The sequence below is a fragment of the Mustela erminea genome, chromosome 9 (assembly GCF_009829155.1).
Source record: "Mustela erminea isolate mMusErm1 chromosome 9, mMusErm1.Pri, whole genome shotgun sequence".
Classification (NCBI taxonomy): domain Eukaryota; kingdom Metazoa; phylum Chordata; class Mammalia; order Carnivora; family Mustelidae; genus Mustela; species Mustela erminea.
Genome location: NC_045622.1, coordinates 74151301 through 74174312, shown reverse-complemented (window position 1 = coordinate 74174312; position 23012 = coordinate 74151301). Strand labels below are relative to the sequence as shown.

The window sequence follows — 23012 nt, the reverse complement described above, 5'->3', positions numbered from 1 at the left end:
ATACCGTGTAATCATCTACCAGGTTAGCATGGTCTCTAGGGAGGCTGCAAAAAAAAAGGAACTGGTTCGGGAACATAGAAACTTCAACTTATTCTGTAACTGTTTCTAAGGCTCTAAGCAAACGCGACAGAATGTTAACATTTGCTGATTCTGGGGGACAGTGAGAGTGTTGTTGCTTCTATTATCCTTCATGCTTGTATGTATTTTTCTTTTGTTTTGCAGAATAACTCCACAAGTTTAAAAAAAAAAAAAAAAAAAAAAAGTATGGCTTAAAAGATCTAAGGCCCAGAGAAGTAAACTACCCAGCAGTTAAGGGAAAGTCATTCTAGAACCTGCTTCCCCAGGCACGTGGTCCCGCACCTATTCTGCAACCCTGAACTGCCCGGCGGTTTGCGAGCCTTATTTTTTCCCAGAATGTAAGCATGAGGACTGAGCCAGCCCGCTTATCGGTACGAGTCGGCTCCACTTCACACACTGGCTGCATCCATGAAAAGTATTTAAATAAAATATTTGCATATCAAATTTTATTTTTCCACTGATTTACATTCTAATTTTGGAGTTGTGTTCCCACAGGAAAGAATTTAGTCCCAATATGTTAAAATAAATCCCAATTAAGAATCACAGCATTCATCAAAGACTACTGCAGTGAGTGCCCATCTCATTCGCCCACAGTGCTCTCTCAAGAAAATCCTGGTCACAGGCATCTGGGTGGCTCAGACGTTCACCATCTGCCTTCGGCTCAGGTCATGATCCCAGGGTCTTGGGATCGAGCCCCGCCTTGGGCTCCCCGCTCGGCAGGAAGCCTGCTTCTCCCTCTCCCATTCCCTCTGCTTGTGTTCCCCCTCTCTCTCTCTCCCTGTGTCAAATAAATAAATAACATCTTTAAAAAGAAAAGAAAACTCTGGTCACAGGCCACAGAGACTACATTTTAAATGGATACACAGTCAAGAGGAGCCCCGTGGTTCATTCTCACTTTCTTGCATGTTCTGTTTGGGCTGCCAAACAGATTACCAGGCATTCGTCTGCAGCCATTCAGCACACCCCGCCAAGGGAAAGAATCATAAAATTCTATTAAATGGAACTCGCCAACTGACGAGACAACCATCTGTCCTGGTGGATTTACAATACCTACCAAAAGATACTCTAGCAGACGTCCTTTGGTTTCTCTTAAGAGAAGCTGTCTCTTACTGGATTGCACTCATGTACTCATTCCTGCTCTCATGCATTAAGGAAACACAAGCAGGAGGTGGAGTGGGGGGCAAAGACACAGACTGCAGGTATAGACCCAAGTTCAAATCCTATGTCCATCACTACTGATAACGTGAGTTCCTGGAACTCTCTAGATCTTGTTTCTTCATCTGTAGGATACTCTATGAAAATAGTACAAAAGTAAGAGTGTTGGGAGAAGGATGAAAGACAAACTTTAGGAGTTGAGACAACCCTCCTTTTCAAAAAAAAAAAAAAATCAGTTCAGACAAGTTATCCATCCTCATTAGGAATTAAGTACAGTAGGTAATTGCAAATACTCTTTGAAAGAAAACAAAACAAAAATATTTTCCTGAATTTAAGTGCATAAACTGAACGCACCTGGGTGGCTTCATCAGTTAAGTGTCTGCCTTAGGCTCAGGTCATGATCTCAGGGTCCTGGGATCGAGCCCCGAGTTGAGCCCAAGTAGGGCTCCCTGCTCAGTGGGGAGTCTGGTTGCCCCATCCCTCTCCCCTTGTCCCTACCCCTGGCTCATGCTCTCTCTCTCTCTCTCTCTTTTTCAAATAAATAACTAAAATATTTTTTAAATGAATGCATAAATTATTTAAAGTCATCTGAAATTGAAAAAAATTATAGTTATCCAAACTTACTTTATACTTATTTATTTGCTTATTGTCTGTTTCCTCTTAAAAGCCAGATATTGTCTGATTTGCTTCTGCTGAATTCCTTGTACTGGGAAGTGCCTAGTATATAGTAGTAGATACCAGCTACATAGTTAATGAAAAAATTTATACTTGTTGAATGCTTAGTAATAATACTGATTAACATTTAATTTTTTTTGTTGTTTACAATGAATTTAATATTTATCTAAATTAACCCTTAAGAATATCTTGTATCCAGGCACCTGGGTGACTCAGTGGGTTAAAGGCTCTGCCTTCAGCTCAGGTCATGATCTCAGGGTCCTAGGATCAAGCCCCACATTGGGCTCTCTGCTCAGCAAGGAGCCTGCTTCCCCCTTCCTCTCTCTGCCTCTCTGCCTACTTGTGATCTCTGTCAAATAAATAAATAAAATCTTAAAAAAAAAAAAAGAATATCTTGTATCATAGACATTATCATTATTACCCAATGTCCTGAGAGGAAACACATGCCAAGAGGTAAAGTAATTTGCCCAAGGTCTGGAATTGGTACATATGCATAGTAATTTCTAAAAGAATTATTATCTTTTTTTTTTAATTTTTTATTTTTTATAAACATGTATTTTTAGTCCCAGGGGTACAGGTCTGTGAATCAGCACTCACCAAAGCACATACCCTCCCCAATGTCCATAACCCCACCCCCCCTTCTCCCAACCCTCCTCCCCCCAGCAACCCTCAGTTTGTTTTGTAAGATTAAGAGTCACTTATGGTTTGTCTCCCTCCCAATCCCTGATATGAGGAAGTGGTGATGCAACATGGGGGCTTAAGTGGGTAGGAGAAGAATCAATGAAACAAGATGGGATTGGGAGGGAGAATTATTATCTTTTTACATTCTCTGCTGTCTCTCTCCATCTCTGCTGTCCTTAATGTACTATTTGATGGGAGAAGGAGCATGACGAAGAAAACAGCTTTCAGTGCAGATGTTAGAAATGTGCATATTTGGGAAATTATTTATTTTCTCTATGATATACATTTAGTCACACAGCCACTGAATGATTTTCCAGACTATGCCACTGCAGGTGTTAATTTGCCCAGAGGGGAACTTGAAAACCCTCTCCACTCCCAGGGCTTTCTTCAGTTTTATTTTGGCAAGAGCAAAAATACCTATATTGGGGAGATGCTGGTATGTGAACTGAATCCCTCCACTAATTGATTAAATGCAAAGTTATACTAAATCACTCCACTCAAAGTGAGGTTGACTTGTAAATGCTCCCAGAGGTAATTAGTGACTAGGCGCATCCAATCAACAGAAAAAACAATTCAGACTTGGGCAATAGTGGGTGGCAGGAAATGTGGAAGATCAGCATTAAACAAACCCTTTGGGTAACTCCATCTTATTCAGATTTTCTAAGCATCAAGAGCTGTAACTCAAGCTTCAAGTACTGTTTCGTGAACATGAGTCCACAAGAGTGGTGTATTTAATTCCTGTCCATTTCGCAAGGTCTGCTTCAGGTGCTACCTCCACCAAGGAGCCTTCCCCAAGTTATCCAGTGAGAAGTTTCTCTTGAGCATACTTGGGATCTTATCTATAATCCACTACAAAGACAGCTCTCCTCCCCTGTATAGGAGAGTGTCTAAGGGCATTCCGTGTCTGCCCTTCTAGACAATAACCTCACTGGGGTCAAGATCTCTGCCTTATTCATCTGTGTCTCCCACAACACCTAGCATTAATCCCGGAATGTGGTAAGTGATAAAAGCCTCAATCATCCTGAAGTATCCCACATGAGCCTTTGTTCTATCTTGTCATGTAAAACATACGACTTGAAAGATACAATCTATTTTTTTTTCTTTAGAAACTCTTCTAAAACAGACCTCCAGAAAGGTAGCATTTTCCTGACAGAAGGAAAAAAAAAAAGGCAACACATTAAAGAATCTTCACTCATGCATATTTTAATTCACTTTTATAAAGGAGACACCAATGGACAGACACATTCTCCCAACTACTTAACAGCAAGGCACTGTCAGTCAGAGAGAAGTACAGTTCCAAACCCTCAGACCTTCTCTGAGTCCCATTCAAAGCAAAGCAGAGATTTTCTAAAACGATGTTTGACACTCTAAAGCTGGTATTTAGGATGTTTTTCAGCTTAGAGAAGATCTATGTCAGGCTCACACATAGCCATTCATTCTCTCCGCCCCCATTCCCAACCCCCAGTAAAATATAATTTGTTTCAGGTAAGAAGGGAATAAAAATTTTACTTATTCAATTCTCTGCACTCTACAAGGACAACAGTGACAAAGATAAACTTAAAAGGCTGGCCAGCCCCCAAATAAATCCTATCAGGCTGTGGAGTTGGTATTTTAGGAGTGTTGCTAATTAAGTAAGCTTTCTACTTAAATTCATCAATATAATATTAACAGGCTAGCATTGAAATGAAGGTTTTCTTTCCCTCCCTTAATATGTATCAACTCAGAGCTGGACTTCGGATGGTGAAATATGGGAAGGAATAAAAATAAATGAAGGAAAGAATAATGAATTTGTTTTTTACACTGTACACCTTTCAGTGCCTTCTCATACACTGTCATTTAATCCCTACACCCAGTCTATGTGTTATTCTTCCCATTTCCAGGTAAGAAATCTGACGCTTGAGAACATTAAGTGACATACCCACTAAGCACCCCAAAGTACTCCTTTAAGGTACTTCCATTTACTCATTGATAAAACAGGGCAATAAAAGTACTTACTTTATGTGGCTGTAAGGATGTGAGGATGATACAAATTGTTACATATAAAGTCCTGATCCCTACTCTTCTGCCCCCTCCCCAGCCCTGTGCTTTTCCCGCTATCCCAATCTACCACTGCAGGTTAAAATCTGACACTAATAACACACAAGACAGATGACACACGTAGGAGAAAAAGGCCAAAGTTATATCCTATTACTTAAAAATGTATGAACTCACACCCAATGAGAGCTCACCATGTACCAAATACAGGTGTAACACTTAAATGTATTAATTTATTTCATCCTCACTATAACCATATATAGCAGATACTATTATTATTCCACTTTATCAATGAGTAAATGGAAGGACTCTGAGGCAGTGAGTCAGGTAGCTTGCTAGTTGCTATCATGTATTACTACTGAAAGATGGGATTTTGTAGCTTGCCCATATTAAATGTGGCATAGTAAAAGAGTAAAATCTCAGAGCCTCTTCAGACCTGCACAGTCCACCAGAGTAACTAACCCCAGCCACATAAAGCAACTGACCACTTGATATATGGCTAGCATGGGCAAGGAAACAAATTTTTTTTATTTTTTACATTTTAATTAGATGAATTTATTTTTTTTTTATTTTTTCAGCGTAACAGTATTCATTATTTTTGCACCACACCCAGTGCTCCATGCAATCCGTGCCCTCTCCAATACCCACCACCTGGTTCCCCCAACCTCCCACCCCCTGCCCCTTCAAAATCCTCAGATTGTTTTTCAGAGTCCATAGTCTCTCATGGTTCACCTCCCCTTCCAATTTCCCTCAACTCCCTTCTCCTCTCCATCTCCCCTTGTCCTCCATGCTATTTGTTATGCTCCACAAATAAGTAAAACCATGGACAGGACTGGAAGAGATTATGCTGAGTGAAATAAGTCAAGGAAACAAATTTTTAATTTGAATTTGAATTAATCTTAATTTAAATTTAAAAGGAACATTCAGGGGCACCTGGGTGGCTCAGTGGGTTAAAGCCTCTGCCTTTTGCTCAGGTCAGGCCCAGGGTCCTGGGATTGAGCCCCACATAGGGCTCTCTGCTCAGCGGGGAGCCTGCTTCCCCCTCTCTCTCTACCTGCCTCTCTGCCTGCTTGTGATCTCTGTCTGTCAAATAAATAAATAAAATCTTTAAGAAAAAAAAAAAGGAATACTCAATGAAACAGGAGTTTTCAAAACATCAGTTATCAGTTACTGAAGGGCAGTAATCCTTGAAAAATGGAGAACAAGGGAGATGAGTCCTACAATTACCCAAGTTTATTGCTCCAGGAGAGGTCCCAAGCTGGGTCAGAGCCCAGCAACTTCCCTGAGTTGAGGTGGGGAAGCAGAGAGTCAGGGGAAACCAAGTTACTTATATTACATAGGAAAGTATACATGAAAGGAGCCAAAAGCAGAGAGAAAAAAAATAGAGATCTCTCTCAAGATCAGTACTCAGTGGATTACATGTACATGAGAAAACTACCCAAAAACACAGAACCAGCACCCAAAAGGTAACAGTGCTCAAAATACACACAGGAGAGAATACTACCTATTTCTACCACTGAAGCTGAAAACTCTCACAATTCATAGGGAATTGGGTTGAGCACATAGAATGTCTTACCTCAGTGATGGCAAATAATTAGCTCTACTCTAACTATTAACATTAGCACTGCTTTGGGCTATCTAAGAAACCTTAAATGTAGAATCCAAAAAGATCAAACTGTTTCCCAGTAACTTAACTGTGTCCTAGAAAGATACCATAAATATTTATAAGAAAACAAAAACAGCCAGCACTAAACAAAGTAAAATAACAATGCCTGACATTCAATCAAAAATTACCAGGCATGCAAGGAAGTAGTAATGAGGAGAAAAATTAATCAAGAAAAATTAACCCACCACTGATACAATAGAATTAGCAGTCAAGGACATTACAACAGTTATTACAACTGTATTCCATCTATTCAAAAATTTAAAAGCACACATGGAATATTTTTTCAAGAGTCAAAATAAATTTACAGAGATGAAGCCATAATATGTGAGATTAACAACAACAACAAAAAAAAACACTAAATGATACTAATAGCAGACCCTACAGAAGAAAATTTTAGTGACCCTGAAAGTATCGCAAGAGAAACTATCAAAAATACTACAGAAAGAAAAATGAGCTATAATTTTTGAAATGAACAGAATATCTGAAAACTATGGAACAACTTTAAGCAGCCAAACATACATGTAACTGGAGTCCCTAAAGAAGAGAGATGGGGACAGAAAAAAATACTTAAAGATATAATGGCCAAATTCTTTCCAAGTTTGATTAAGTACAAGAGGTCTCACACAGGGATGCCTGGGTGGTTCAGTCATTTAAGCGTCTGACTTCGGCTCAGGTCATGATCTCAGCGTCCTGGGATCGAGCCCCGCATCAGGCTCTCTGCTCAGCAGGGAGCCTGCTTCCCTCTCTCTCTGCCTGCCTCTCTGCCTATTTGTGATCTCTCTCTCTGTCAAATAAATAAATAAAAATCTTTGGGGAAAAAAAATAGAAAAAGAAAGAAAGAAAGAACATCACACCGAGGTACACCATAATCAAATCACTCAAAATCAGTGAGAAAAAGAGTCTTAAAATCAGAAGAAAGAAATTTACCTACAGAGGAACAAAGATAAGATTTCTTGTGGGAAACAATGTACATGAGAAGACAATGAATCAACATCCTTAAAGTACTGAAAGGGGGAAAAAAGTGTCAACCCAGTATTCTATACCCAGCAAAAAAATCTTTCAAAAAAATGAAAACAAAATACTTTTTCAGACACACAAAATCCAAAAGTATTCATCACCAACAGACCTGCACTACAAGAAATGATGAAGGAAGTCCTTGAGACAGGATGAGAATGATATCAGATGGAAATAAGAATCCACACAAGGTACCAAAAAAACAAAATAGTAACTACATGGGTAATTATGTGATTGATTTTCTTATTATCTAAATCTTTTCAAAGATACTTGACTGATTAAACAGAAATAATAATGTGGGATGGGAAGTAAAATGTGTGATGATAGATTGATGACCAGGAGAAAAGAAGTAAACTATTGAAATGTTCCTATAATATACATGAAGTTGTATACTTTTACTTAAAGGTGGATTGTAATAGTTTGATGATGTATACTATAAAGCCTAAAGCAACCACTAAAATAATGAAAGAGTTATAGCTAAAAAACCAGCAAAGGAAATTAAATGAAATCATTGAAAAAAAACTTTAATTAATCCAAAAAAAGCCAAAAAGTGGAAAAAATTGAATAAAGAATACATAGGACAAATAGAAAACAAATAGCAAGAAGATATATTTAAATATAAACAGGTCAATAATGACATTAAATATAAATGGTCTAAATACCTGTAAAGACTCCAGAAGGAAGACAGCTCTCCCAACACTTTGCTCCCAAAAGTCATTTTGGACTTCTCACATCCAAAACTATAAGATAATAAATTTGTTTTGTTTCAAGCCACTCAATTTGTGGCAATCTGTTACAGCAAAACAGGAAACTAATATAAATTTTTTCACCTAGAAGTAGGATGCTCCCATAACAAATAACTAAAAACATGGAAGTGGCTCTGGAATTGAATAATGAGCAGAGGCCGAAAAAATTCTGAAGAGCATGACGGAAAGCCCTGGCTGCCACTAACAAACTGTTAGTGGAAATATGGACTCTGCTAGTAAGAACTCAAAATGCAGTAACAGGGTGGTAGAGAAAACCTGTATCATCCTAGGGAATACTTAAATCGTTGAGAACAGACCATTGGTAGAAACATGGACATTAAAAATGCTGCTGGCAAGGGCTAAAAAGGAATGGAAACTGGAAGACACAGGATCCTTGTTACATAGTGACAAAAAGCTTAGCTAAATTGTGTCCTGGAATAACACAGAAAGCAAAACTTGTAAAAGGTGAACTTGGATATTTAGCTGAGGAGATTTCCAAGCAAAGTGCTGAAGATGCAGTCTGGTTTCTCCTTGTTGCTTAGAGTAAAAGATGAGAGGAAATAGAGAGAGGGAGTGAAGAGCTGATGAGCAGGAAGAAACTAGGGCCTGAGGAATGGGAGAACTCTCAGCCTACCTAGACTACAAAAGACAATAAAATGAGGAGATTCACTGTCAGGAAATTCTGCTCTGGGTGAAAACCACAGGTGTAGCTGATCAACCTTTTGCTAGTGCTTCTGAAGGATCAAGTTTAGAAGATTCAGTGACACAGAGGTCTTTCTGGAGAGATCAGGTATGTGACTCATGGATCCCCTCAGCCATCTTGGCACAGGACAGGAACAGAGATGGGGCTATCTAAGAAAGACCTCTTGTCCAATGGACAGGAGACCCTAAAGTTTCCTAAGAATGTTACAGCAGAAACACTGCCAACTTGGACTGAAGGAAACCTCTGAAAGACGAAATGAGAAAAAGCTGACAGACTTTGAAAATTCTACAGGCAGGAAACAGACTGATAAAACTATTCAACAACAAACACATTCTATGCTGCCTGAAAAAGGAAGAACAACTCAAAGGAATGAGTCACAGGCCCAGAAGTCAGAGCCAAGGATCACATAGGATTACTTCCAAGTCCCGAAATTCAACATAGTTTGCCCTGCTGGAGTTCAAAATTCCTTGGGATCAGTGGCCCCTTTCTTCTTCCGATTTCCATTCTATTATTAGGTCTACCTATTACGGGTATCCTACACTTGTCCCACCATTTTATTTGGGAAGCAGATTACCTGTCTCCTACTTTTCACAGATCCAGATGGAGAGGAGTCTTCCCCCCAAATTTATGATACTCAGAGTCAGAGTCATACCTGATTTAGATTATGTAGAAAATAAGATTTGGAATTTTTCATCTGACGAGACTGGATAAGGAGACTTTTGGGGAATATTGGGGTGAGGTGAATGTATCCTGCATGTGGAACAGACTTGAACCTTTGGGGACTAGAGGGTGGACTGTGTGGTAAGCACAATAATGGCTTCCAAAGATGTCCGCATCCTAACTGCCAGAACATGTAAATATGTTACTTTACATGGCAAAGCGGTTTTAGCCAATGATTAAATTACAGATCTTGATGTGCAGAGATTGCAGCTGGGTAATCCAGGGAGGCCCAGTGCAATCACAAGGAGCCTTAAGCGAAAGTCCTCCTCGGTCAACCTCCCATAATGAAGTTACTCTTCCCACCAAAGAAGCTGAAAATCCCTCCCCACAGCTGAAGCCTGCCGGACATCCCAGAGGTAGATGCCAAAGCAAAGATCACACAAAGTAACAGAATTCTTGCCTAAGAAGCTAACACTTGTGGAATAAATAAATGAATGAATAGTGAGTCAAGTAGGCAATAAACCTTTCATAGAGCACATGAGACAGAGGAAATTTTAATTCAATTAAAAATGTGTATTTATTACCTACTATATGCCATGCATGGTACTTAGTTCTAGGGAAGTAGGGATGTATCCAAATAGAAATGACTTCTGCCTTCATGAAGCATGACCTCTCAACAGTAAATGAGCAGACCTTGTACAAGGCAAAAAGAAAAGTAATTCCATCTGTATTCTCTTAACCATACCCAGCTTAAAAACTTAACCAACCCCTTAGTAAGAGTAAATGGATATTAGCATACCCCTGATCTTGTTATGTATCATCATATAATATCTGTATATTAATTATATACCATTAACAAGACCTAAGTTATCTCTAGAGTAAATACGTAAATCTCAGCTCTTAAGCTCTTGGTCCAGCCATTCTAAAACAATCCTTTTTTTTAATTTACTTATTTGAGAAAAAGAGATCACAAGTAGGCAGAGAGGCAGGCAGAAAGAGAGGGGGAAGCAGGCTCCCCACCAAGCAGGGCTTGATCCCAGGACCCTGAGATTATGACCTGAGCCGAAGGCAGAGGCTTTAACCCACTGAGCCACCCAGGTGCCCCTAAAATAATCCTTTGTGCTATCTTCACAAAAGGCTGACTGCAAAGAACCGTGCCAGAACTTTTCAGAGGAACATCCAAACTGCCTCCCTATCATATCCAATGAGGTCACTCCCTGCAGCGATCTTTACAAAGACCCCCCCTGTTCTGAGAGTAGATTATGAAATGACTGACCTGATACTACACGGAGGAGAACCGAGGAGAATAATTACAATCATTCACAAGTGTACATGGCCTCCCACCTTTCAGAACAGATACCGGCCATAAACCATCAATGTGTCTAAGCCTCTGGGTATCAACTAATATCCTGTTGTTCTGCGACAGGGTCCAAGGTAACCCAGCCCCTGCTGGCCTCTTCAGCCACTGGCCACCATTTAGCCACACTAGACACCTTTCTATTTGTTTCTGCTTTCAGACCTTCATACATACTATTTTCCCTGCCCACAGTGCTCTGAATTCCCACCCCGTCCTACACCAGGCTGACTATTCATTTCTCAGGTCTCTGCCGACACATCAATTTTCCAGGTAACCTTTACCTGACCATTACTATCTCTCCACGCTGGTTCAATCAGATCTCCCTGTACTACTTTGTTTTGGCAGCCTATACATCCCCTTCCTAGTAAGTACCGCAATTGTAATTCAATAATTCCTTGTGCACTGACTGTTTCTCCCACTGTATTTTAGAACGGGCTGCACCTGTCGTACTGGCAATCCCACTATTAGCATGTTGCGCGGTACACAGCACGAGTTCTGTACTAATGGCCAGGACTCACTGGGGAGCTACTAGAGGTATCAGACACAGTTTTAACCACTTCGCTGGATTAGCTCCTCTACTGCTTATACCGTCCCCATGAAAGAGGTACGTTAGTGTTTTAGATGAGGACACAGGCACAGTAAGGCTGAACGATTGCCCAAAGTCTCAAAGCCAGTAAGCGGTAGCATTGGAATTTGATCTCAGGCAGTCAGGCTTTTAAGAAGCACACTACATGGGGCCCCTGGGTGTTTCAGCTGGTTAAGTGTCTGCCTTCAGCTCTGGTCATGATCTCAGGGTCCTGGGATCGAGCCCCGCATCGGGCTCCCTGCTTCCCCCCTCCTCCCTTACTCTGCTCTCTCTTGCTATCCATGTCTCTCTTAAATAATAAATAAATAAGAAACCCTCTACACTCCCTTGATAACTGAGAACCAAGTAAGCTCCACTCCTAAGAGAATGCAGCCATAAAACATCCTCTGTGCTCATATACCCATTAAATAGGAGAGAAAATACATGAAGAAGACTAGGTGTAGATATAGTATAGATATGGGTAAAGATAAGGGTAATAGTTGAAGACATATCCTGTAAAAATAATATGGCTGGCCAATGGCTTTCAAGACCTTTGCAGTTTCATTCAACTTTAGATCCCCACCAAAATACCCAAGGAAATGTGTCACCACCAAAAACTACTTCACAGCCATGCCTCTAGTGCCCCCCTCCCACCCTCAGAACATCCCTCAGTTATCTGAACCCTGTTGACATTTCTGAACATACTTATGACAGGAACACAAGAGAAATAGCAGAGATGAGCCTGAGACACACACACACACCACAGGAACACTCCCCAGACAGATTCTCTTCCCCAAGCTCTGCCTCCATCTGAAGAAGGAGGGGCCTTTACCTTGAAATAAATACGCCTTGCTGGCATTATGCAATCCGGATACCTGAGTGACTCCACGGGTGGTGTTCACGAGGTCGAGCTCGGTGATAATATCCACCTGCCGGTCAGGGTCCGTCCCAAAGCCCACCACTGAAAAGGAACAGAGAGGTTGTCTTGGCTTCAAATACAGACTGTTGCAGCAAAACAGAACAGAAATTGCAGAGGCCAAGAGGGGCAGGGAGTACAAGGAGGCCAGTGATGAGTGGTGGACAGGCTACCTTCTGGGGTGGAAAGGCAGAACAAGTCTTCGCTCCGTGGCCCCCGTGATATTGGAGTTTCTTTGTCCCTTTCCCTCTTACCCCCCATTCATTATGGATTGAGAACCCCTTACCCAAAACCCTTGGAGCTTAGTAGATTTCAGATTCAGAATGTATCATATGTTGGAAAGGTATTGTGTCCTAAATGCTACATTTTATGTAACACCCTAAGCAAAATCTGAAGCAGTACCCCATAATCAAACATATTATTTTGAAGAGGTACAATGTTCTCTTCTGGCTGGCTAAACAAAGATTATACACAGCCTCCTGTCAGTTAAGGTCAAGTTTCGCCACCAAAAGGGTCCAGTTCAGGGTAGTGTTTGCTGTCATGTGACTTATGAAGAAACTTCGGGCTTCCAAATTCTTTCAGATCCAGGGATGGTGTCTACAGGATCATGGCCCTGATCTGCCTGCTTCCGAAAGTGATACAATAATAATTAAGATGGTAACAAAACCTGACACCACCATCACCCATAAACACCTCCTTGGGCCACTCCCCCTGCATCAGGCACAGCCGCCCTGATATCAAGGAGGATGACAGAGAACACTCCTGTCCCTGTTGGAGTAGAGTGGCAAAAGGGCTGGCCAAAAAAAAAAAAAAAGAAACAAGAGGCGTTCCTTCCCTCCAAGGAGATTCCTGAAGGGAAAGTTAAATTCCCTGACAACTCTGTTGGAGAACCTTTGTGCAGAGAAATGTGGCCACAAGCCCCCATTGCCTGAGAAAGGCAGATGCAGAAGGCCATCTCTCACCCAGGGGGCGTTCTGTGCAATGACACACACATGATTGCAAAGTGACTTCCAATTCTACGTATTAATAAGGCTAGAGATCACCGGAAGGGGCTGTGGGTAAGCCATTCATAAGGGCAGCGTCTATCTACACTTAACATCTCAGCGGTACAATTCTGACTGCACAGTCGGAAATGTTTTAATCAGCAACAGCTGTCAGCTTCTGTCTGCTGCCAATGCAATTGCTGAAGCAAGATCTGGAAACCCAATGTGTCCGAGAGAGACTGAGTGAATGATGATCAGGACATCATGGGCTATTGCAACGTCATCTGTCCTCCCGCCTTCACCCCTGGTCCCACAGATGTGGGGAAGGAAGCTGGGACACCCTCTTTTCCTATAAAGAAAACAGGAGCTGCTACAGCTACAGAGCCCTGGGCTAGGAAGGCTTGCCAAGGCAGACAAAAGGGTTAATTCGAAGGCAGGGTACATAATCTGCATTCTTGGTTTCTGTCTGGTTTCTTCTTGTCCTCTGAACTGAAGGTTCAATCTCCCCCTTCCCAATGCAGTTCATTATGAGACCAGTTTCCTCAAGGACAGCTCTTCCTTCTACTCATTCTGTATTCATTCATTCATTCATTCATTCATTTATTCATGCAGTAACTTTTCAACAGGCTTTAGCGAGAGCTTACAACGTAACACAGTGCTGGGCACTGGAGATGTCCTCACAGAGCACACATTCCTGAGCCAAAGGGTGAAGACAGGCAAAAAATAATAATAGTTTAAGATGGCAATAAATGCCACGGAGCAAATAAAACAGAGTCACAGAATACAAAGCAACTTTTAGGTGGGGCTTTAGAAAGAACAGTCTGGGAGGGTTCCTTTGAGCTGAAACCTGACTGCCCGCAGGGGTGGACAGGGGCCAGATCTGGGGAGACAGGTTTCCAGGGATAGAAAGTGTGCTCTCGCCCACTGCAAACCAAGAAGAGACTGGGCATATCTGGGGAACAGAGAAAGGCCAGCGTGGCCAGAGCAGAACGGGCAGGGAGTGGTAGAAAATGAGGCCAGAGAGTAGGGCGTGCCTTTTGAGCCCCTGGAAGGAGATGGGTGTGCTAACTGCAACAGGAAATCACTGGAGGGCTTAAGGTGTGTGTTGAAGAGGTAAAGGAGGAGGCGATCCTCCTACTTTACATCATGATCTCCCTTAAGCTCCCCTCCGGCTTGTTCATTCCTCACACAGACCCCGTTCACAAAGACGGATCAAACACCTACTCTGGGCAAAGGACTGAGCGGATGGGTGTCCATCAGCCAGAGTCCTAGCCCCAGGAGCCTCTGGTGGAGACCAGAGATGTTTTTCTCCAAGTGAGCTCAGATATCAGCAGTTCTATGATCACCTTGAAAAGGCAGGGCAAGAACTAATATTTCAGTCTGATCTATCATGTTGTACACCTATATGGCAGAAATTAAACCAAGAGGGATCTTAGAGGACCTCCAAGCTGTCTTCCTCTGGCTGGGAATAAGGGAAGTGATCCAGGGAACATGCCCTTAGCTGGACACAAGAAGACAGAAGTGTCCCCGGAGCCCCAGTGTCCCTGGAGCCCCAGTGCCTCGCACAGGGATTTAGGGCCTAAATAATGAACTAAAGAGTACATGCAGCTTTACTGCTCTGGTACAATGACCTCTGAGTAATGCGCATTTCGAGATAGACCACCAGACAACAGGATGGCATTCAGGCCAAGGAAATGTTCTTGAAAACTTGTGGTTGAGGATATTGCTGCTATGAACATTGGGGTGCATGTGCCCCTTCTTTTTACTGCATTGTATCTTTAGGGTAAATACCTAGTAATGTGACTGCTGGGTCATAGGGGAGCTCTATTCTTAATATATTGAGGAACCTCCATGCTCTTTTCCAGAGTGGCTGCACCAGCTTGCATTCCCACCAACAGCACAAGAGGGTTCCCCTTTCTCCGCATCCTCACCAACACTTGTTGTTTCCTGACTTGTTAATTTTAGCCATTCTGACTGGCGTGAGGTGATATCTCATTGTGGTTTTGATTTGTATTTCCCTGATGGCTAGAGATGTTGAGCACTTTTTCATGTGTCTGTTGGCCATTTGGATGTCTTCTTTGGAGAAGTGTCAACCTGTGGAAGGAGCTGAGATGCCCTTCAACAGACGAATGGATAAAAAGGATGTGGTCCATATATACAAGGGAATATTACTCAGCCATCAGAAATGATGAATACCCACCATTTGCATCGACATGGATGGAACTGGAGGGGATTGTGCTAACTGAAGTAAGCCAAGCAGAGAAAGACTTTTATCATACGGTTTCACTCTTATGTGGAATATAAGGAATAGCATGGAGGACCACAGGGGAAGGGAAGGAAATCCTAAGGGGGAGAAATCAGAGACAGAGATGAACCATGAGAGACTGTGGACCCCCAGGAAACAATCTGAGGGCTTCGGAGGGGAGAAGGGTAGGGGCACCGGGTAACAGGGTGATGGGTATTGAGGAAGGCATGTGCTGTGATAAGCACTGCGTGTTGTATGTAAGTAATGAATCACTGAACACTACATCAAAAACTAATGATGCGCTATACAGTGGCTAACAAAATAAAAAAAATAATAAATTATAGGAAAAAAACCTGTGGTTGACTGAATTATTGGATTCAAATCTTTTCCCCTCCCAGAGCCACACCCTTTGCTGTGTGGCTTTGCAGTTCCTTCCACTCGAGTGAAAGTAAACCTCTGTCTCCTTTGACTTTGAGCCTTGCCATATAACTTGTTTCAATCACTGGGATGCTTGGGATGTCAGCAATGTTAAACGAGCAGAGGCCTGGCCATGCTTGGGGGGCAGGGCTTGATGTCTGGTACCCCTGCACTGTGACCATGGCCCCACAGCTCCACTGGTCCAAGGAGACAGGCACATGGAGCAGACACCCCACTTGAGTTTGGCACCATGCTGAGCCATACCTGACCTAGATGAGCCAGGAACACAGGAACAGAACAACCTACAGAAACGTGAACCAAAATAAATGTTGTTTTAAGTCACTGCGTTCCAGATGGTTTGGTATGCAATAATATTGGGGCAGCGGTTGACCGAAGCAGGGACTAAAGACCCACTATAATTGACATCCTTAAAATGCTCCCAGATGAGGGGCGCCTGGGTGGCTCAGTGGGTTAAAGCCTCTGCCTTCGGCTCAGGTCATGATCCCAGGGTCCTGGGATCGAGCCCCACGTCGGGCTCCCTGCTCCACGGGGAGCCTGCTTCCTCCTCTCTCACTCTCTGCCTGCCTCTCTGCCTACTTGTGATCTCTGTCTGTCAAATAAATAAATAAAATCTTTAAAAAAAAAAAAAAATTAAAAAAAAAAAATGCTCCCAGATGAGTTGAGGGAAATTGGATGAGGAGGTGAACCATGAGAGACTATGGACTCTGAAAAACAATCTGAAGGTTTTGGAGGGGTTGGGGGTGGGAAGTTGGGTGAGCCTGGTGGTGGGCACCATGGAGGGCACGGATTGCATGGAGCACTGGGTGTAGTGCATAAACAATGAATCCTGGTACACTGAAAAGAAATTTAAAAAATAAAAAATTTAATTTAAAAAAAAAAAAGAAAGAAAGAAAGAAAAAAAAAGTGCTCCCAGACTAGGAGTCCTGCAAACTAGATGAGCCTAAAAGGCACCCAAACAGATTCTGTAGCACTAGCAGAACCCCCCGTGGTTGCCCTTGGATCCCTGTCCCCAAATGAGGACACAGCATGCTCCATCCACAGAGTGTTGTGGGAAGGACACTAAACCAAGAGCCAGTTTCATTCCTGTCTCTTCCCCCTACTAGCCCCTGGAAAAATAACTTCACTTCTCCGAGCCTCGGTTCCCTCCTCTGTAAAATGAGGATGGTCATAACTGCCTCCCAACCTCCTAAGGTTTTGATGGTAGCTATGGGAACATGCCTAGCATATACATGGTGCCCAGCTGGGCTTTGCTGCATCTCTCTTTCCTAAGACAGCTCCCTGGTCCTCAACTCCACTGGAACTGTGCAAAACATACAGATGTCCCTCTTTCTCCCAAACCCTCCACATGCCCAACTGACCTGGAAGGGCTTCTCACTCTGGCTGTGCTTGGGGAAATCTAAATATTAAGTCTATACTCATTCCTCCTTGACAAGTAAAGGGATCCGCTGGTTTTAGGATAACTGCATTGTTCTTGTTATGAAAACATCCCATAAAAACAGAACAAGAGAAATCAATTAGGCTTCCAGATACACTTTTCTTCTCTCCCTTTAATTGGTCTCCTTCCTGATAAAAACGTCCTGTGCCAACAGCAGGATGTGTAGAAAGACAGCACTTTACACACTGCCTAGGGAATCAGAAAACCTATTAATAAGGTAGCATTTACATGGCCTCTCCTGAACCTAATGCAGTATAGAGCATTGGTTCCATAAAAATAATTTTTTTTTTTTACTTTAATGTTTCTGCTTCTTGTTCAAGCATGGAGCTCCTGCCCTTTCCAAGGAAACCCTATTAAAGTTCTCTACTTTGGCCACAACTGCTCTACAAATGACTGAAGCTGGGAACTGGAATTAGGCAGGATAAAACACTTCTGGGGAAAAACATTCTTTAAAACCTGGAAGGCAGCGTGTTACTGGCGGAGAGACACTTGAGTTCTGGCTCTGGGATTCAGAACCTCCACCCTAATCTCCCGGGACACCTGCTACTGCTGGCCACCCCACCGTCCTGGCTAGGGAGTGCTCAGGCCCAAAGACCGTGCAGCACACCTTCAGGGCCCCGGGCCTAAGCTCCCAAGCAAATCCTCCCGAGCCTGGCTCACTCCGCATGTAATCCGGGCTCACTGTCTGCGATGGCAGCTCTTTTCTCCTGGTCAACACACAGGGATGGGATGCTGCAGAGCTGTCCCCAGACATCGTGTAACAGCAGGGTTTCACCACCAGTTGATCGATTCAGACCCCTGGACCCCTGCAAAGTTCCCCAAAAGCAATATCCGTGAAGAACATGCTCTATGCCTGTTCCAAGTCAGCCAGAGCTGACTCTGTTCACGGCTCTCTTATTCTGGAGTTAATGAAGAGCCAGTAAAGTGCCTCAAAAAGAAAGGGCTTTCCTTTCCAGCAGGTGGCAGCAAAAGGCAGCAAAAAGGGCCCCAGGGGGTCCCCACTGTCACCCACCCCCCAACCACCACCACCACCACCACCACCGGCCTGGCCTGGTGACCAAAACACCAAAACAAACAGGAAAGGGAATTGGGTATTTTTTTTTTTAAAGATTTTTATTTATTTATTTGACAGAGAGAAATCACAAGTAGTTGGAGAGGCAGGCAGAGAGAGAGAGAGGGAAGCAGGCTCCCCGCCAAGCAGAGAGGCTGATGCGGGACTCGATCCCAGCACCCTGAGATCATGACCTGAGCCGAAGGCAGCGGCTTAACCCACTGAGCCACCCAGGCACCCCGGGAATTGGGTATTAATCACACAGCCCAGCCATCCATCGGAGAAAACTCAGGGACCTAATAATAATGTAGCCTTCTAAACTGTCCTTATTAAGCATGCACCTGGAAATCCCAGAATGATCTTTCACCCAGAAATAACAAGACCTGGAGAACAGCACCTCCTATCTTGACTCCATTTTAGTCTCTTAAAACAAGGTCCCTGAACAATGAGCAATTGAAGCAGCTTCCTGTGACACCTATCATTAGATCTTTTCATATGTAACCGCTACTGCACTGCAGTGCTGCTTTAATTAAAATGTGCCTGATATCATCTATTCATTCCCATTAAAAGGCGCTGATATCTGAGCAGATCACTAAGTGAACCACATGTTTATTTCATCCTGGACTGTTAACAGCCCAGACACCAATTGTCCCACTTGACAAATAAACTTTCTGAGCGGCTGTTTGGATCCTGATAAACTAATCACGAGTCAGCCTCTGCTACCAAAGAGAATGAAGGCTTGATGCAGGGATGGTGGGTCCTGGGCAAATCAAAGAGGCTACCACCCCCTCCCCAAGAAAACTGCTGATGGCACCCCTTCAAGAGACAAGAAGTTGTAAGTAAAGGACTTGAGATATAATTCCAAACCACCCGCTCCCCGCCATACTGATTCTTCTGATACTTTTTGCAGAAGCAGTATGTGGCCTCTGGCATTCAAGAAGTGCCAAGGGGCACAGAAAACCCACGCTCCCTAGCAACTGCCATAACCAATAGGGCAGACCCTCCCATGCTCCCCCTGCCTGTGCACAGCCTCCGCCCTCCACCTGGAATGCCTTGCCCCACTCTGCCCAACTGGAAAACTCCCTGTAAAGCCTTCAAAACACCCCCCCTTACATGTCACCTCCTGATTAAAGCCTTCCCTGACCACCAACCCCACCCCTCCCCAAAATTCATTCCTACCATTTCTCCTCTGTATTGCTTTCAATGAAACTTCTTATACTCCCTCCTCTCCTACCACCCACCGTGTCCCCCTTCAAGCTATAGGGGGGAAAAAAACCGTTTTCCAGTTTCTACCTAGATTTTCGACTAAGCTTTAAGTTCCTGTAAGTCAAGAAGGACCAAGTCGTTTCCTCTCTGCATAACCAATCCTGGCACCCAGCAAGGCGCTCAACAGTTCTTTGAATAAATACATGAATGAATCTTTGCTACAACAGAATTTTTACAAGATTGAAAAGGGTTTAGTGTGGGGAAGGGGAAAAGACTGTGTTCTTCAAGGTCTTCAAGAGCAATGCACCCCGGAGACCCCGGCCATTCCGGGTGGGGGCACTTTTTGCCGACTTTTCAAAGAACTAATGAGAACAAAGGATTCAGGCAAACCGGTAACGACGTGCACTTGAGGATGTGAAACGACCAAGGAGCTGCCCCCTCCCCCCTGTGTCTCTCTCTTCCGTTCCTCCATTAAAATGCCCACCAGCACCAGATTCTCCGCGCACGGGACTGGTAGTGCATGTTCTGCATTAGCTTCGCCCGTCCTGATTTTCTGGGGGCGCATTTCTTCCGGTGTGTTCTTGGTTTTAAAAGCCTAGTCCATCCCGAGGTGCCCATACCCAAGAAGCAACTATTCCAGGCTGGATTGAGCCTGGCTGCCTCTGAAGCCTTGGGAAGCTCGGACGAAGACAGGAAAAGGGAGGAGGATTCCTTTTGTCCCTAGAGAAGTCTACACCCGTGGCTCTTCCATTAAGCAAAGGGAAAGCTGCTACCCTCTCACCTGGGTAGACGAACGCCCAACTTTGTATCCTCAGGCGGGCTAACTGCCAAAGAGGAGCGCCTAGGGCGCAGGCGGAGGGAACTTTCAGGCCAACCAAGGCACGGCACCCTCCCCCGCCCTTTCCCCATAAACTTGCTGCCTGGCCCCGGAAGGAGGCAATGCCTCTAAAAAGGGAAATGAGAGTGGTTTGAAAAAGATAAGATAAAATAAAATAAGATAAGGGGAAGAGTGACTACACGCCGGTTCTGGGATGCAAGGTCGGCAGCGCATACTAAGGATGTCTAGCACAGGAATAAAAATTCGCCACGCTCCCACCCCCACCCCCGGCATCGGAGGGCTGTATTTTTTGCCTACACTGTGCCTCATCCACCCCACCCCACCCAACCCCCACCTTCCCACCTCTACTATGAGACCCGCAGAGAAGACAACCGAGAACGGGTCTCCAAACCCCATGAGATATGGGGTTGGGGGCGAGTGGGAAGGGATGGAAGGAGGTGCTCTTTAAGAGTCCTCACAACTGCGTCTCTGGAGGCAGAACGAAGTGGGGACTTCAGAAATTACGCCAGTTATCCTAGTCCTGTCTCCACAATCCCCAACCGCAATTATAGCAAGGGGAAACTGGCTGGAAGCTTGAGAGAATCTCCCTGGATCGTCTCCACGGTTCCAATTCCCACCAATTATTGTTCGTCCAGCCCCTGGGGACAGGGTGGAAAGGGAGAGAACGCTCTTGGAGTTGCCCCCGGGGAGAGTCAGGAGGGGACAAGACGAGACCACAGAATGCCGCGGCTCGCCCGCAGCCCTCACCCCGTGCCGTGCCCTCCCGGGCCGCGGCCGCGCCCGCCCGCCGGCCGGAAGCGCTCTCTCTGCGGGCGCGACTCCCGCGGCTGCCCCTTCCCGGCACGGCCCGCGCTGTCAGTGCGGTTTCCACCGCACCTTTCAAGTTCGGGGGTGTGGGGCTCGCGGGCAGAACCTGCGGTGGTTTCGACCCGGAAGCTGGCTACTAGGAGCAGGAGGGTGCGCCGGCTCGGCCGCGCCCCTCACTCCCGCGTCCGCGAGGCCGCGTCTCCAAGGAAGGGAGCACTCGTGGGGGCTTCTTCCAGCCCGTGAGTCCCACTTCTCACCCTTTCACCGGGAGCAGGGCAGAGAGATCCGGGGCACCCATCCACACCGCGCCGCCCTTCCCGGACCAGCACGGAGCTCGTCTCCAGGTCTCCCAACGCCTGTGCGGGCACTGGGCACAGCGGCGCGACTCCCCCCTTCCCCTGGATGCCTCCGCCAGCCCCAGCCGTGCTTACCTGTCCTGGCGGTGCAAACACAGAACCACACAACTAAAATCACATCCCTCGGCATCGCTCCCGAGGGTCCCCGCCAAACGGGGCGCGCGGAAACCAGGAGGAAACAAATGCGTCTGGATCTCGAGGCGCGCCGGGCACGGAGCCGCCAAACTTGCTAGCGGGCGGCGGGGGAGGTGGCTCGGCAGCGCCGGGTGCTGCGCTCGGGGATCGCGCCGGGCAAGGCGGCCCCGGCCGCCCCGCCCCCAGCCCGCCCCCCACCGCGGGCGGCGGCGGCGCGGGGCTCGGGCCCCGGCCCCCGCTGCGGCTGCGCCCGCCTCGGAGCTGGGGCGGGAGCGCGGGGCTCGGCCACTCGGGCAGGTTGTGCTCGGCGCTGGGATCGGGTTCTCCCGCTTCGCCCGCCGAGCTGCGAGCACCCAGGAGGCAGGCGCGGAAGCCGCTACTACCGGGAACACCGGAGCTGGAGTCCCGGGACGCGCGGCCAAAAAGGAGACGCTAAAGACGCCCGGCGCCCCTTCGGCTTCACGCGCCCCAGCCCAGCCGAGCTGGCCTCGCCACTGTCGTTGGCTCTGCTTCGCTGCCGCCGTGGGTGGGGGTTGCCGAAGTTGCCACAGTTCATCCCCACCGAGACTAAGAGCCGGCGAGCCCTCGCGAGTGGGCTTTTTCCCCCGCGGGAACCCTGACCCGGGCGGTGCCACGGAGCGCGCCCAGCCCCTCCCCGGAAAACAATTACCGGGATTTGCTCCTGCAACTGGGCGGGGAGGGGCGATGGGCTGAGGGGGCTGGCGGCTGAGTCGGCGCTCGCCACCGGCACCTGTCTCCGCTCTCCGGTGGACCCCTCTCTCTGGCTGCGCGCTTCGGGAGTGCAGGGGGGAGGCCACCGAAGAAGGGTCCCCGAGCTGGAGTGAGCTACAGTGGGGGGTCTGGGGAATCTATCTGCAAACCTTCCGGTTCTGCAGGGCAAATGCTGCCACACAGGGGAAATTCTTAACCATTTTTTTTTTCTTGGTGACTTGATGATTCTGTCAACAGCCCTTCTCTCCTTTCATAGCTAGTTTTGGCCTCTCCCGCAGTTCCTCTGGGACCCTCCTCTCACCATAACACTATTCCCTGCGGAGAAAAGTTAGACTTTGTTGCTGACAAGAAGGGAAGTCCTATTCCTACTCTGTGACCCCCTTCTGGACCCCGGGCGTTCCCTATAAAGATGTCCAAGGTTTTGTCGCACTTCAACTCAGGAATGTTATTTATAACCAGGATACAGAGTCGTGAAATCAGAGATGACAGAAGCTCTGATTTATACCAAATGAGCCCCCATGGGATTTTTTTTTTTT

General features: G+C 45.6%; 1 protein-coding gene across 2 annotated transcripts in view; it reads right to left on the bottom strand.

Annotated features, from left to right (window-relative positions):
• The window catches only part of NELL1 (neural EGFL like 1), an 833013-nt gene extending 811093 nt beyond the window's left edge, over positions 1-21920 (bottom strand). For both annotated transcript variants that reach the window (XM_032359330.1, XM_032359331.1), the window contains exons 1-2: positions 21685-21920; positions 12167-12295 (exon numbers count right to left, since the gene is read on the bottom strand). In XM_032359330.1, the coding sequence (XP_032215221.1) occupies positions 12167-12295; positions 21685-21739 (184 nt within the window). In that variant the 5' untranslated portion in view covers positions 21740-21920. The remainder of the gene's footprint in view (positions 1-12166; positions 12296-21684) is intronic.
• Positions 21921-23012: the final 1092 nt, after the last annotated feature.